We start from the raw sequence: 13,877 nt of genomic DNA on the forward strand, positions 1-13,877 counted from the left end.
GTCCGAGTGCTGTTCCGGTGCGTTATTGGAGGCTGTTTGCCACACTCATGATGGCACCAAGAAAAGGCCTGCATAGCAAAGGGTCGCCGCTGGCTCAGGTTTGAGCGAATGTACAGTAACATTTGGACGCCCCGCCGCGGCCTCGTCGCCCCGTCGCCCCTCGCCGTTGAAGGCGACCCGAACACCGCGCGTCGTCTCCATTCCACTTTCCCAAAAGACCCAAAGGGTTTTCGCTGCTTTACAGCGCTCGCTTTCGAAATTATGTGCATGCCCGGGACGGTGCTTTACAGTGATGTGGTCTTCGTGGAGGCAAGAAAAGAAATCCGCAGGCAGGCTTTTGAGAAGGGAAATACGAACGCTCACGAATCCTCTCACAAAAGTCGTTTCTTCAACCAAGAAAATTTACTTGCAATGCAAGTAAATCACATCTTGCCATAGTATCCTCTTGGTCCAAGACACGACTATTTTTTTTACCATCAAAATCACCTAAACTGGCATTGGCGAAACCAAACGTTGCAGAAATAAACGTCGCGGCTCCCGCCAATGGGAAAAGGGCTCCGCCGGGCTTCGCGCTCGCTTTCTCCGCGTGTTGACACTGGAGGGGGCGGGGCCTCGGGGCATCGCAGTGACACCGCAGTGACACGGTGCATGTAGCGGAGCAGGGCGAGCAGGGCGCCCTTGAGGCCGCCGCCGCCAAAGAGTTGTGGGTGCGTGCGGGGCGACAATAGGGCCTGCCTGGCGGCGTGGCTGGCGGGGCTGGAGGGACTGGAGGGGCTGGAGGGGCTGGAGGGGCTGGCGGGGCTGGAGGGGCTGGCAGGCAGGCGGGCGTGGGCGTTGCCGGTTTCAGCGCATAATTGCAAGGACACTGCCGTAGACAAAGTGCACCACTGCACCGGCCCGGTGGCACGGCCTGGCGGTCCGGTGCACCACCGCCACGGCACGGCCGGGCATGGCACCGCGGTGTCAGGTTACCGTGGTCACGAACCGAGGCCACAAATTCCCGAACGACCTCGAACGCGTCGCAGCAAAGGCCGCTCGTGTGTTTATTTCATCCCGTTTCGCAGAGTAAATGGTCGTTTTGGCGGCAGCCCTTCCAGGCCTCATCGCTGACCGCAGGCCCCGCTGGCCGCGCAGGCCGCCGCGGGCATTAGGGGCCGTCGACATTTGCGACTTTTCGATTTCGACAACGGAATATGCCCCTAGCGGGCATAAGCGGCCACCCGGCCGCCACCGCTCGCCGAATGAAGTCACAGTGCTCGTGCCGCGTGACGAGCGTGACGAGCGTGACGTCACGTCACGTGACCCTTGCCGCGACCCGTGACGGCCACAACCTGCCGTGCGTGCGCCTCCCCGCGCACGCGACGCACGCGGAATGCATTCCGGGAAATTAGTGAAGGGAAGAAGGAGGAGGAAGAGAGGGACTCTGCCCACGCCATTCGCGCCGGCCAGGCCTGCAGCGACCTGCAGCCTGCAGGAGTGGGCCGCGGCGGGCCAAACGGAAAAGTGGAGGTAATTCGACGAAAAGCAACTGCTTCACGCCGCGCTGGGCGCTGGGCGTGCGCGTCGCGGCCGTGGGAGTGCCGGATGTGCCCTGGCAGAGGCCAAATCTATCACACTGGCGAGCCCACTCACCGCTCACTTGCCTTTCCACCACCCTGCTCACCAAAACGCATGAGCCCACTACCCCACTACGCGCTACCCCCCGCTCTGCCAATGTAAACTAGTGCACTTAACAAAATCCATAAAAATTAAACACACTTACCTCTCAGAAAGATTCGACGACGCAGCCGACCCTCGACACTCTTCAGCGAAAACAGCTGCTTCGCGCGCACCTCGCCGCCACGGGACTAAGGGACTTCGACACTGTGTCCTGCGACCTGCAGCCTGTGAAGTGGCGTGGGCGACGAGCGACTGACGACTGACTGAGACTGCGCGACTGGCCGGGGCTAGGGGCTGGCTGTGATTCGGCCACCGTGCCCCCTCCATTCTTCAGACGCGTTGGTGGGGCAGGGTGTAGCAACGTAGCGGCGACACTCCCTCTCTCGCGCGCTGCCGGCCCCGCCATCATGGCGGCCGGGGCCTATACACTGTCAACGACAAGTCACTGTTCCCGGCGCGGCGTGAGTGGAGGCTGCTCTGTCTCTCTTGCGCCTAAATGGACGCTGCATGAGTGCGAGAGAGACAGAGCGACAAAAACGACTCCTCGACTCTTGAAATCAGTCCGCTGGCGAACTGGCGGCGGCAGGAGCGGCCTTTGATTGAATCAATATGGCGCTATAGAGACAAAGGCAGGCTTAGCCGATCTGAGGCTGCCAGAGGCGGCCCAGGGGGGCCCGACGGTGAGGTGAGTCCAAGTCGCCGGCCGCCGCTATCTGGCCAGTGGTGGCTCATTGTTCGATTCGGGTAAGATGCAGACACAGGAAAAATGTCAGGTATCACCGCGGCGTGGTGGCTCCCCCTCCTGCTCTACAAACTCAAACGCGTGCATGCATAGCACGCGTACACTCCACCAACCTGGCATGTAAACTCCACGCTGAAGCGTGCTTGCCAAGTTCACTTGGCATGCTTGCTCAGTACGTCGACGTCACGCTGTAGCGTGTACCTGCATGTGTAATCGGTGCAAGTCCGGCTCGATGTGATGGCCGACAGCCTTTGCCTCAACAGACCAAGCGGCCATGTGGCCACCCTACGAGGACGAGTGGCAACCCTGCTAGCACCTGCAGCCAGGACGCGGCCGAGCACCGCGCCGAAACGGAAACCGCATGGCCCTCCCCGACTCCCCGACTACCCCCTCCGCGCCGCCGGCGCAATCAATTTGAGTCCCATGTAGCGCCTCTGGAGCTCAAAACGCGTCCAGAGTTTTGACCGCCTCCGCCGTTGGCTTCTGGCCCACGTGTGGCGAGGCGTGGCGGGGGTTCCACGCCGGTCGGTGAACCAAGGCGCAGCGGCAACCTAGGCGCGGCAGGGCCACGCACAGTGGCCCAGAAGACCGGCGCAGCAGCCAGAACTCTAGAGGTTTTTTTGAGCTCCAGATTGGCTAAATGGGACTGGAACCGAACGTGTGACCCCACCAATGGATCCCTCGTTCGGAGAGCAATCCAATAGTGGGGTCACACGTTCGGTTCGAGTTCCATTTGGCGACTCTAGTACTCTAGAGCTCACAACGCGTCCGGGACTTTGACCGCCTCCGGCCCACTGTGCCACGGCGCGTACCGGACCGGCTCGACTCGCGCCGAGCCCCTACGAACCGCCCCATGAGTGCGAGAGAGACAGAGCGACGAAAGCAGAGCTCGGAATCAGACGGCTGCTGGCCGGCCATTCGTCTCTCTCGCTCTCCCAGTGGCGCCGCTCGCTCCGTCTCGCTCGCCCGGCCAGCGGCGGCGTGGCGTGGCGTAGCCGGCGTAGCTGCCTCACCTGTGTCGCCCGGACTGCGTTCGCTAGACGAAACAACGTCGCTGCGGATGGAGCGGATGCTCGACGGATGGATTTGCACACCTCTGTTCTATCTCACTCGCACCATTGCGGCGCGCCCCAAGAGAGCGAGAGAGAGAGAGAGAGAGCGAGACCCACTCGGAATCCGCTGGAATCAGTACTGTCGCTACGACACTGTCGTTACCGCCGGCGTCTTCGCTGCCCCCCTCCCCCGGCCCCCTTTACCCATGCACACACACGCCGATTATTCGAGGCAAGGCGTCAGGCGCCTCCGACTGCACGTAGCCCAGGCGCCCAGGCTGAGCTGCAGCCAGTCAGCCAGTGGCCGACTGGCTGCAGTGCCACGTCAGCCACAAGGTCAGCCAAGCCCGGCCGGACAGCCGCACCAGTCAGTCGGTTTCGCCAAAAGTACGGACACTGATGGCAAAGCCCCGGTGGGCCGGCGGGTGGCGCATAACGGCCGCGAGGCTGGCGGCCCAGGACAAAATTACGGGGCACACCTTGGGGCACAACGACCACACAAAACACGTACTTACCTGACAAAAAATAAACAGTTGAGTTCTTCGGGCGGGAGCCGATCGGCTGTCCACGGAGAGGAGGGTGGGCGCGCGTGCCACTGCGCCGCACAAAAGGTGCTCCGGGTGCTGCAGGTAAAGGCACCCCGCCGCTTGCACGGCAAAGGGGGGCAGGGGCCGGTACAGGTGAGACAGCGAAACAGGTAAACGGGCCGTTTAGGGCGCCAGATCCGTGGGCGAGTCAAAACAAATCACAAAACACGCGGAGACGCACGCGGAGACGCACAGCACGGCGGCGCACGGATACGTTTTCACTGAGCAAGGGCTGCAGGGAGACTGGCACGGGTCCGGACCTGCCCGGCCAAAGACGCAGGCGGGGGTGTGCAGTCCAAGCCTATGAGGAAGAATCCTTTTGTTCATCCCTTGGCTTGGCGCGAATGTATCCCCGCGTTTCCGTCGCGTTGCTAGGCGTGCTGTGAGCACTCTACGTCATGCCCGGGCGGCCAGGGGGGGCCGTCCAAAAGCCGTTCCAGAAGTTTCGAGAAGGTTTTCGCTAAAGAACGGCCAGGGAAAAGGCCCAGTCTCCAGAGAAGTGACACACTGTTTGCAGACGTTCCCGCAATTAGGCAAGGTCAAGGAGCCCTGCCGAGGGAAGGAATGAGAGGGGGGAGGGGGAGGGGAGAGGAGGCGGCCGGGGTGGCGACCTGCATCCTTGGGCCGAGAAGCCTCCCTCGGCCGCCACGCCGTCAGGATATTGGGACCTCGGCTGCCCTCAAAATTGGCTTAGAAATTCGTTCGAACATGTTTCTGAACCAGTGAAAGGAATGGAAGACGAATTTGAAATTTTCAGATTTGTTATGTCAAGCAAAATATTAGATCACTAGGGTGAGCCACTTGTGAACAAAGACTATTCATCCCAGAGACCCCTCATTGTAAAACGACATTGTCGTCTGTTTTCTCTCTTCCCCGAGAGTAAGCCAGTGTGCGTGTGTGTGTGTGTGAATGTGTGTTGGTGCGAGGGTCGGCCTGCCTGCCGCGAAGCACTCCTATTGTCTCCAATTTTAACTTTTGTCGCTTTCAATTTTTCAACACTTTAAGCGCCATATTCTGCTTCCTCATGTCCACGCGGTTAAAGCCATATTTTATTTTTGGATTTTGTGATATTTTTGAGTTTTAACCCAATTTGATACGGAATTAGAGGACCACATTTTCTTGTGTATCTGCGCCCTCGTGACGGGGCGGGGCAGGGCGGGGCGGGGCGTGGCGGGGCGTGGCGGGGCGTGGCGGCATGCGTGCGGGGCGTGGTAGGGCGTGGCAGGCGGGGAGCTGATCGTCCCGACAAAGTATGCCGCGCGGACAAGCGGCCTGGAATCCGGAAACGAAGATCCGCAACCAGGGGCTGCAATCAAGTTCTGAAACTCCTTTGAGCTTCGCAATGGGACTCGAATCGAACGAGTACACCACCAATGGATTCCTCTGCGATCAAGGAATCCATTCAAAATAGCGAAAACGAACATGTTTGAATCATGTTTCTACGACGCTCCGTTTGAACTTTAACACGCATATGTGCTCTGTTTTTACGCTTCTTCAAAATAATCGCAGAACCTTGTGATTGGTATCATTTTTCTTATTTTTTCGCAAAGATGAAGAATAAGACGTTACCATTAAAATAATAAAGTCCAGCAAACATCAAAATTGGCCCGCCTTCTTTGGGGATGGCAGGTAGACCGACCATCGCTACCACCACCTTTCACGCGGAAAATGTTGAGTTTGCACTCAAAAACCCGGAATGATGAATGAGCAAAGCACGTTCGGTAAGCACGTCACTTGTCTGGTGTGCTTGTGCGTGTGCTGCGCGTTGCTTTCTTTGACTGGTTTTTTAGTGTTTACCGCCCGGCCGAATTTTCCTCGTTCTGGCCGCCTGCCGCCCGGGCGGGTGAGCAGCCCCAGGACCAGGGCAAGTGGCCTCCGACTCTCCACCGCGCGCACACGCACACGCCGCTGTTCACCGCTGAAACCGCGCCGCGCATGTGACAATCGCGCCGGCGAACCGATTTCTTGTGTGCATAAGGTAAATCGAATCGGAATCAACCAAGGTAGGTTTATTAATTTCTGTGGTTTGTAAAAAAAAAACCTCAATCTTTGGAACGAAACTTCGATGAAAAGGGTCGATTTACTAGTGTGTTTTTTTTTTCTAGTTTCACCTGAGCTGCCCTATTATGTCCGACGGACTCTGTTTGCTTTGCGAGACTTGCGGCCGATGGCTGCATTCGTACAATGAGGGTCGACTGCACATCCGGTCTCACATAAATTGTGGTAAGTACCCTATGTCGTTGGCAAATATCTCCGCAATATGAGAGCGTTGCCCGCCTTGTAGACCGCCGCAAGTCTGAGCAGTGTTAGTGCCGGTGTTAGTCAAATAACCGATTTGACTAACAAACTAAGGCGGATAAATGGACTCCGTAAGAAAGGCATGCTAAAGGAAGATCCAAAGACCAATTGCCCGTTGGAAAAGTACGAAGGCCCGCCTTGGATCAGACGCAGTGGCTGCTCAAAGTCGGCCCAAAACACTACGCTCATGAAGGCTCAGATTCCGAGGCAACCCCCCCCCCCTCTCTCTCTCTCTGTCGCACTCCCGCATCCATTGGGTGCCCAGAAGTGTGCAAGAGAGGCAGAGCGACGAGGGTGCGGTCAGATCACTGTGGAGGGAGAGACGGTGGGGACACTTGGGCCTTCCGCCACGCAGCCGAGTGAAGCCCGTTTCTGGACGTTCCGTAGTTCCAAACGCTCCGCCAGGATGCGCTGCTCCCCATGTGGGCCCTACACCGTGGGTCAGATTCAAATCGCATAGTCACTGCAACGCGGCGCAGCGCCCCTCAGGTGCGGCGCTGCGCTGTGGTCACTCGGTGCGCACTTTTGCGCGCAGGGGGCTTTGCCTGGGTTATGCCTCAACCTGCCGGACAATTGCCCCAAGTTGCCCGCCATAGTTGCCCAAAGTTGCCCGGGTGTTGCCCGGGTGTTGCCCGGGCGTTGCCTGAAGTTGCCCGGGTGTTGCCCGGGTGTTGCCCGGTAGTTGCCCGGGAGTTGCCCGCCCGGTGCCGGGCAGGGCTCTGGCTGTGCCCAACCCCTGCTCACCTCTGCTAGTAGTTGCCCGGAAAAATTTTATCTGGGGCCGGCCCAGACCCGGCAAAGACCCGGCCGAGACCCGTCAAAGACCCGGCCGAAAGGCCGGGCCGGCCGACACCCGGTCGCCCTATAGGAATCCGGCAAATCCTTGGATAAGCCCCGGCAGAGTCCGACCGAGTCCGGCCAAGTCCGGCCACGGTGTAAGAGTGCACCACCCGAAGAGCGGTCTCCCTACACTGTGCCCGGCGGAACCCGCCCCACTCCGGACTCACGGTGTAGGGAGACCGCTCTTCGGGTGGTGCACTCTTACACCGTGGCCGGACTTGGCCGGACTCGGTCGGACTCTGCCGGGGCTTAGCCAAGGCTTTGCCGGATTCGGATTCCTATAGGGCGACCGGGTGTCGGCCGACCCGGCCTTTCGGCCGGGTCTTTGACGGGTCTCGGCCGGGTCTGGGCCGGGTCTGGGCCGGGTCTGGGCCGGGTCTGGGCCGGGTCTCGGCCTGGTCTCGGCCGGGTCTCGACCGGGTCTGGGCCGGGTCTCGGCCGGGTCTGGGCCGGGTCGGGGCCAAGTCGGGACCGGGTCGGGGTCGGATCGGGGCCTACAGGCCGGGACTTCGTCGGAGTCTAGGGCAACTTACCGGTATTGCCTGTCAACCATCCAAAATAATTAAAAATAAACATCTTGAAGCTACTATCTACTCAGTAATACATTTCCAACATCCCTACCCATCCAGGAGGACCCAGAAGCCATGAGACTTCAATAGTCTTGCTGAAAACTTGATAAATTGAGTCATTTCAGTGAAAATTTTCACTGAAAAAAGTGGAAAAAAATTATTTTAAAGGCAATTTAAATTTAACTCTCCCAATTTTTTGACACATGTTAGAGGACCAAAAGATGAATTTAAAAACAAATTTTCATGAAAAAATTCGGATTCATTTTTTGGGTATTCAAGAAAACGTTAAAATTTTGTCGGTTTTCATGGTTTTTAGTGGTGTTAAAAATCATTTCTGAGTGGGATAGGTGAAAATAGGATAAAATAAGATCAAAAGACGTTGAAAAAACAACTTTGCACAATGAAGGGTCAATTGGACGAAAATTCGATTTTTTGGGTATATTTTTTAACACTTTTAGGGGAGAAAAATATTTTTAGAGCAAAAAAAAATTTTTCGGGGTCAGAAACTTGGTTTTGGTGACCCAAGCAATGAGTCCACCAAGTTTGGTCCGAATCCGAGACATCGATTTCGGGGGTCGTGCGATTTGAGAAAGAACTACCCACCGCCGTGGTCGTGCCAAGGAAAGTTGTGTTGAACCAACTCTTTTATTTCAGAGGGAATGGCAATCTACCCGGTAGTTTGCAGGCTGTGCTGGACAACCCACGACTGGCTTCGTGACGCCGTGCAGTGTTACCAAAACTGCATGGCTGGTAGGTAGTTTTCTTCATCCGATAGTCTGAGATAATTGATTGGATAATCGGCGAGAACTTGAACGCTCTAATTCTGTAATTCAGCGCGCGCCGTGGAGCGACCTCACGACCAGGCTGGGTCATCCCAACAGGCGGGGCCGTCGCACTCCCACGCGGGGCTGCGCCGAGACAACCTCAACCACAGCGGGGCTGCCATGGGCGCACCGCCGAGGCAAATGGCCGCACCCAGGCCTGATTCTGCCAGGACAATCGCCGCACACACTTGGTTCCCGGCCCAGGTGGTGCGGAGTAAGGTCGTCACGAGGGCCCGGGCGGACTCCACTACGGGGCCCTCGGAGCACACAAGCTCCAGCGAATCCAGTGATGAGAATTGATAGCAGGATGCTGGTTTGTACCAAAAAGTTTGGAAAATAAAGCGATATTTTTGGACAATTAGTTGTGCGGTTGGTGTCGTAGATTGCCATACCCTCTCTATAGCCGTGCTGAAAGCGGCGGCCGGGCCCTCAGGGCAGATCATTCGGGGCCGATACGCGCAGTGAAGCGGCGGTCGAAATCCCTGCTCACGCTTTTGAGCTCCAGCACGCCGCACGGACGACACTCCCGCAGAACGGGACCACCTGCCACGGCGTTGAACTCGCGCATTGGCAGTCTGTTTGGGGGGGGGGGGGGGGTCGTCCAGGGTCGACTCCTCGGTTTCGAGGTTGTAAATTTTTTTATAGTTCCTTAGTTTTTAGTCCATTTGTTTTAGTCCTTAGTTTAAGCGCCGCACGGCGGCCGATTCATAGAGCTATTAAAAAGCGCGCCGGCCCGCCGTTCGAAAACAACCGCCCTTGTTCTGCGTCTGCACGTGCAGGGCCTCTTCGTCTCGAGGCCCCCGTCGAGCCCGTGCAGCCCACAACTATACCGTCCCAGCGCAATTCTTCTTGACAGTGCATAGGCGGCGGCAGTCGAGCGGCAGCCGTTGGCGCGAAGCGGAAGGGAATACGACAAAGGCCGCGGTGCATGAATGGTGGGGTAGGGGGTAATTAGGAACGTAGGATTTAAAATTGTTTGCCCCCCTGAGGACACTTCCGGCGCCCCTGGCAGGCTCTCTAAGTTGGACCCTGCGCCTGTGCAGTCACGTCGGGCTGGCCTGGGCTGGCTGCCACCTTTGGACAGACTTCGAGTGTCGTTTCGGCGGGCCGTGCCAGTGCAGGCCGCAGCTACACATAAAGCACTCCGCCAGTTACAGCTTAGCAGGAAGCTGGGCCGACGTGGCTCGGCCGGGGCGGGCAGGGTAGAGCAGGGCGCGTGGCAGAGCCGAGGGCCGGAGTGTTTAGAAACACGCAGGGTGTTCTCGAAGCTGTTCCCTCCGCGGCGCCGCTGTAGCTGCCGACTGCAGACTGGGCGTTTCGGCGGGCCGTGCCCCGGGCCGTGCCCCTGCCAGTGCAGGACTCTGTGCCGGCCACTGCAGGACTCTTGCTAATTAGAAGCCCTGAAGTGCCGGGCCGGGCCGGGCGGGCTTTGCAGGCTGATTCCGAACGGGAGCCCCCGTCGCTCTGTCTCTCTCGCACCCATACGGGCCGCCCACGCGTGCGAGAAAAAGACGGACGAGCCAACCACGGGAATCAATCTCGGAATTTGAAGTGAAGAGTCGCGTGCTTGCTGCAGCCACGCGAGCCTGTGCAAGCCTGACGGCCTGGACGGCGCTAGACGGCTATATATAGCGGCCCGTCGGATTTGGCGGGAAAAGAATGCTGTGTCGCTGCGTCGTCCAGCACGTCTCGCCGGCCTTGGGGTCGTGTCGTATTGCCTTCCGCTCGGCAACAGCATGGCGGCGGTTCGCGCCATAAACGGCTGCCGCTCGGCTGCGCCGCCTTGTGCACAGTTAAGAATCCAGTCTCAGTAAAGATTTTGCCGAGCTCCCAGTTTTTGATCAGGGTTTCAGACAATTTTTTGATATTCTGACGAGGGCGCCGGCACCCCACGGCACCCTCGCCTTTATAGGGAGGCAATAATTTTTCCCAACTCCAATACTGTTTCTCAAATTGTGGCGGAAAAAATGGCATGCCGCATCAAACTTTTAAGTCAAAAGAAAAGAGTTTCAGGAAATTGATCCCATTTCTTTTGTGGCCTTTCCTTCCGAGAATTAGGGTCTCTCGACGCCTGGTCGCGGTGCCCCCGCACCCACGCGGACCCGCCCCCTCAGTGCGCGGCGCACAGGCGGACTAGGGGACACAAAGCCACTCACATTACTGTATTCCGGTCACACTAGAGTGAGAACGCGAAGGCAGAAAGTGGGCGCACTATTTTAATAGTTCCAAGGATTCGGCCGGGGGTCGCCCCCCCCCCCCCCCTTTCCCCCCCGGTCGCTGCGTAGCTCTGCGTTGTGTTGGGTCCCGCCCCCGACCACGCCCGGGGCGCGTGTAACCTGACCCCGCCCTGGCAGAGGTGCTTCCTCGACAGCGTGGAGTCATAAAATCGGCAGATTGACACGCCTCGCCGTGGGAACAAACTCTTGAGATGCGTGATGTCTGTGTTATGTACTCGTGCCTACTCGTGTAGCGCAGACTGACCCCATACTCCCCAGTAGGGCAGCGGGCATTACGACTAAATCCTACCACATCTGAGGTTGCGGAGAGGACGAGCGACGTCGGAGTGCTGCTGACTCGAACCGCTAAAGGCCTCTAACAGCGTTGATGATGATGATGGTCTCCGGCGTGGGCGGCTGGCTAGGCTGGCCGAGGCTGGCTAGGGACAGTGGGCCAGAAGCCGGTGGAGGCGGCCAAAACTCTAGACGCGTTTTGAGCTCCAGAGTCGCTAAATGGGACTCGAACCGAACGGGTGACTCCACCAATGGATTCCTCGTTCGAAGAGCAATCCATTGGAGGGGTCACCCGTTCGGTTCGAGGCCCCTGTAGCTACTCTGGAGCTCATCAAAACGCGCCCGGAATTTTGGCCGCCTCCGCCGGCCCACTGTGAGGTGGTGCCGCAGGCCGCATGCACGTGTCTTCGTGTCTCCGACTTGTTGCCGCGGGCTTGCAGGCTGATTCCGAACGGGAGCCCCCGTCGCTCTGTCTCTATCGCACCCATACGGGCCGCCCACCCGTGCGAGAAAAAGAGGGAGAGAGAGAGAGAGAGAGAGGAGGGGAGGTGTCTCAGGTCGGAAGAAGCCTGGCGAGGTTCACTTGCCTCCTCAGCCACCGCAGCAACACGGCTACCTGCGTGCGGAGGCGGAGGCCCTCGCCGGGACCCTCCCGGCGAGGACAAAAGAGGCTGGCTTTTAACTCCAGTTCAACTTCAAAATTTCAGCTTTTAAAAATATTTTTTCCCGTTGTTGCGTGGTAGAAAGAGGCGCTCAAAATGAAGTATTTTCGTGCAAAGCGAGCAAAGCCCGGCGAAGCCGCCTCTCCCGGAACACCCCTGGCATCCTGGAGTCTGGGCCGCGTGCCGGTCGAGCGGTCCAGCCTGGGTCCGGTGGTCCGGTGAGTCCGGTGGCGCGCACTGATGCGGCACGTCACGGCTGCATGACCAGTCGGCCCCACAGTGGGCCGGAAGACGGCCAAAACTCTAGGGAATTGATTATCCCGCGGGGCATCGCTGAGGGGCGGGGCGTGGCGTGGCGGGGCGTGGCGGGGCGTGGCGGGGCACGGCAGGGCGTGGCGTGGCGGGGGGTGGGGGACGGAGCGGGGAGGGGCCTCACAGTCGCTGGAAGGGGGTGAAGTGAGGGGTGGGTTTTACTGGAAATGACGCTTTTTTCGCTCTGGAAGACGAACGGTGGGTGGGATCGTCTTGAAAACTTGAGGATCGCTTCCCCCATGTCTTGTTCGACCAACCCGCTCGTCGGGGGGCTTCCAACCCCTCCAGGGGCGTGCAGGGGTGCAAGGGGGTAAACACCCCCACCGCAGGGGTTGCAGTCGTCCGGCACCGCGTTTCTTCGCTGGGACGTCTTCTTGGACACTGGAGGAATGCCCCATGGAGTTTCGTTGCATTTTGCTCAAAGCGAAAGGCCCCGGACAGCCGGTGTTCGAAAGGGGGTGGGGCTTAAGCAATAAGCAGCCGCCTTCCCGGCACACTGGACGAAAGGCAGGGCGGCCACTGGCGAGACGGCAATCGCAGTGACTCACCACCGCCTTGATCGCCATCCTGCAGTGCAGGCCCTGCAGACCAGAAGGCGGTGACCCACAGCCGGGCAAGGCGGGCAGGGACTCGAACCGAACGTGTGACCCCACCAATGGATTGCTCTCCGAACGACGAATCCATTGGTGGGGTCACACGTTCGGTTCGAGTCCTGCTTAGCGCCTCTGGAGCTCAAAACGCGTCTAGATTTTGGCCGCCTCCACCGGTCTTCTGGCCCACTGTGCGACGGCCGGTAGAATTTGGCGCCGAGTTGCACTGCTCCTTGGCCCTCTGGGACTCGTAGCGAGCAAAGCCCGGCGAAGCCGCCTCTCCCGGAACACCCCTGGAATCCTGGAGTCTGGGCCGCGTGCCGGTCGAGCGGTCGCCAGCCTGGGTCCGGTGGTCCGGTGGCGCGCACTGATGCGGCGTCACGGCTGCATGACCAGTCGGCCCCACAGTGGGCCGGAAGACGGCCAAAACTCTAGGGAATTGATTATCCCGCGGGGCATCGCTGAGGGGCGGGGCGTGGCGTGGCGGGGCGTGGCGGGGGGGGGGGGGACGGAGCGGGGAGGGGCCTCACAGCCGCACCACACCGCGACGCTGCCGTGCCGTGTCCCGCCTCCCGCCGGCCTCCCGAGGAGCAGCAGCAGCTCTCCGTCGTGGTCACCATGGCCGCCGTCATCGCGTCTTCGTCGCCGATCTCCGCAGCACCACTTCGCATCCCTCTCCCTCCCTGTCTGTCTCTGTCTGCCCACACGAGGCACGCACCTCGACGACGGCCCGGCAGCGCGCCCGGCACTCACTCACTCACACACACGCACTTGCAGTGACGGCGCCACCCGTAGCCGCCCTCATCGCCGGCCATCGGTCTCCCTCGCACCGAGTGACGAAACGGTTCTGAAGACAACGACGCTGCACCGTGGCCCCGCGCACGCACGCGCGGTCAGGTGGGCCCGGCGGGGTGCACTCCCCGACAATAACGACATAGACGTGGCACTAGCACTGCCCACAGACCAGCCCGGCCGCATGTTACTCAGAGGGCCGAGCGGACTTCTGCAGGTGACCGGCAACTTGCTGGGGCAGGGCGCGGGCTGGCCGGCCGCGGGTCGCGGCTTTCTGCTTGGCAATGGCGTGGTCCACGTGCTCTGCGCGCTTTGCAGCCCGGCGGCACAAAACGCGGCGTCAGTGTGGCCCGCGGCCATGCAGGCGCTCTCTCCTCTCTCTCTCTCTCTCTCTCTCTCTCTCTCTCGAAAAGAAAACTTCAACAAGAAAAAAGAAAACT

General features: G+C 59.4%; 1 protein-coding gene across 2 annotated transcripts; it reads left to right on the forward strand.

Moving 5' to 3' along the window:
• Positions 1–5,280: 5,280 nt before the first annotated feature.
• LOC117651043 lies at positions 5,281–8,897 on the forward strand. 2 transcript variants are annotated; one of them, XM_034394761.1, is made up of 4 exons: positions 5,281–6,043; positions 6,146–6,263; positions 8,402–8,497; positions 8,582–8,897. In XM_034394761.1, the coding sequence occupies exons 2-4, from the start codon at positions 6,167–6,169 to the stop codon at positions 8,869–8,871; spliced, it is 483 nt and encodes a 160-aa protein (XP_034250652.1). In that variant the 5' UTR covers positions 5,281–6,043; positions 6,146–6,166; the 3' UTR covers positions 8,872–8,897. The 2 variants fall into 2 exon arrangements, with proteins under 2 accessions (XP_034250652.1, XP_034250651.1); XM_034394760.1 differs by having other exon boundaries at positions 5,281–6,018.
• The last annotated feature ends 4,980 nt before the right edge of the window (positions 8,898–13,877 follow it).

This window comes from Thrips palmi, unplaced genomic scaffold, assembly GCF_012932325.1.
Source record: "Thrips palmi isolate BJ-2018 unplaced genomic scaffold, TpBJ-2018v1 HiC_scaffold_5, whole genome shotgun sequence".
Classification (NCBI taxonomy): Eukaryota; Metazoa; Arthropoda; class Insecta; order Thysanoptera; family Thripidae; genus Thrips; species Thrips palmi.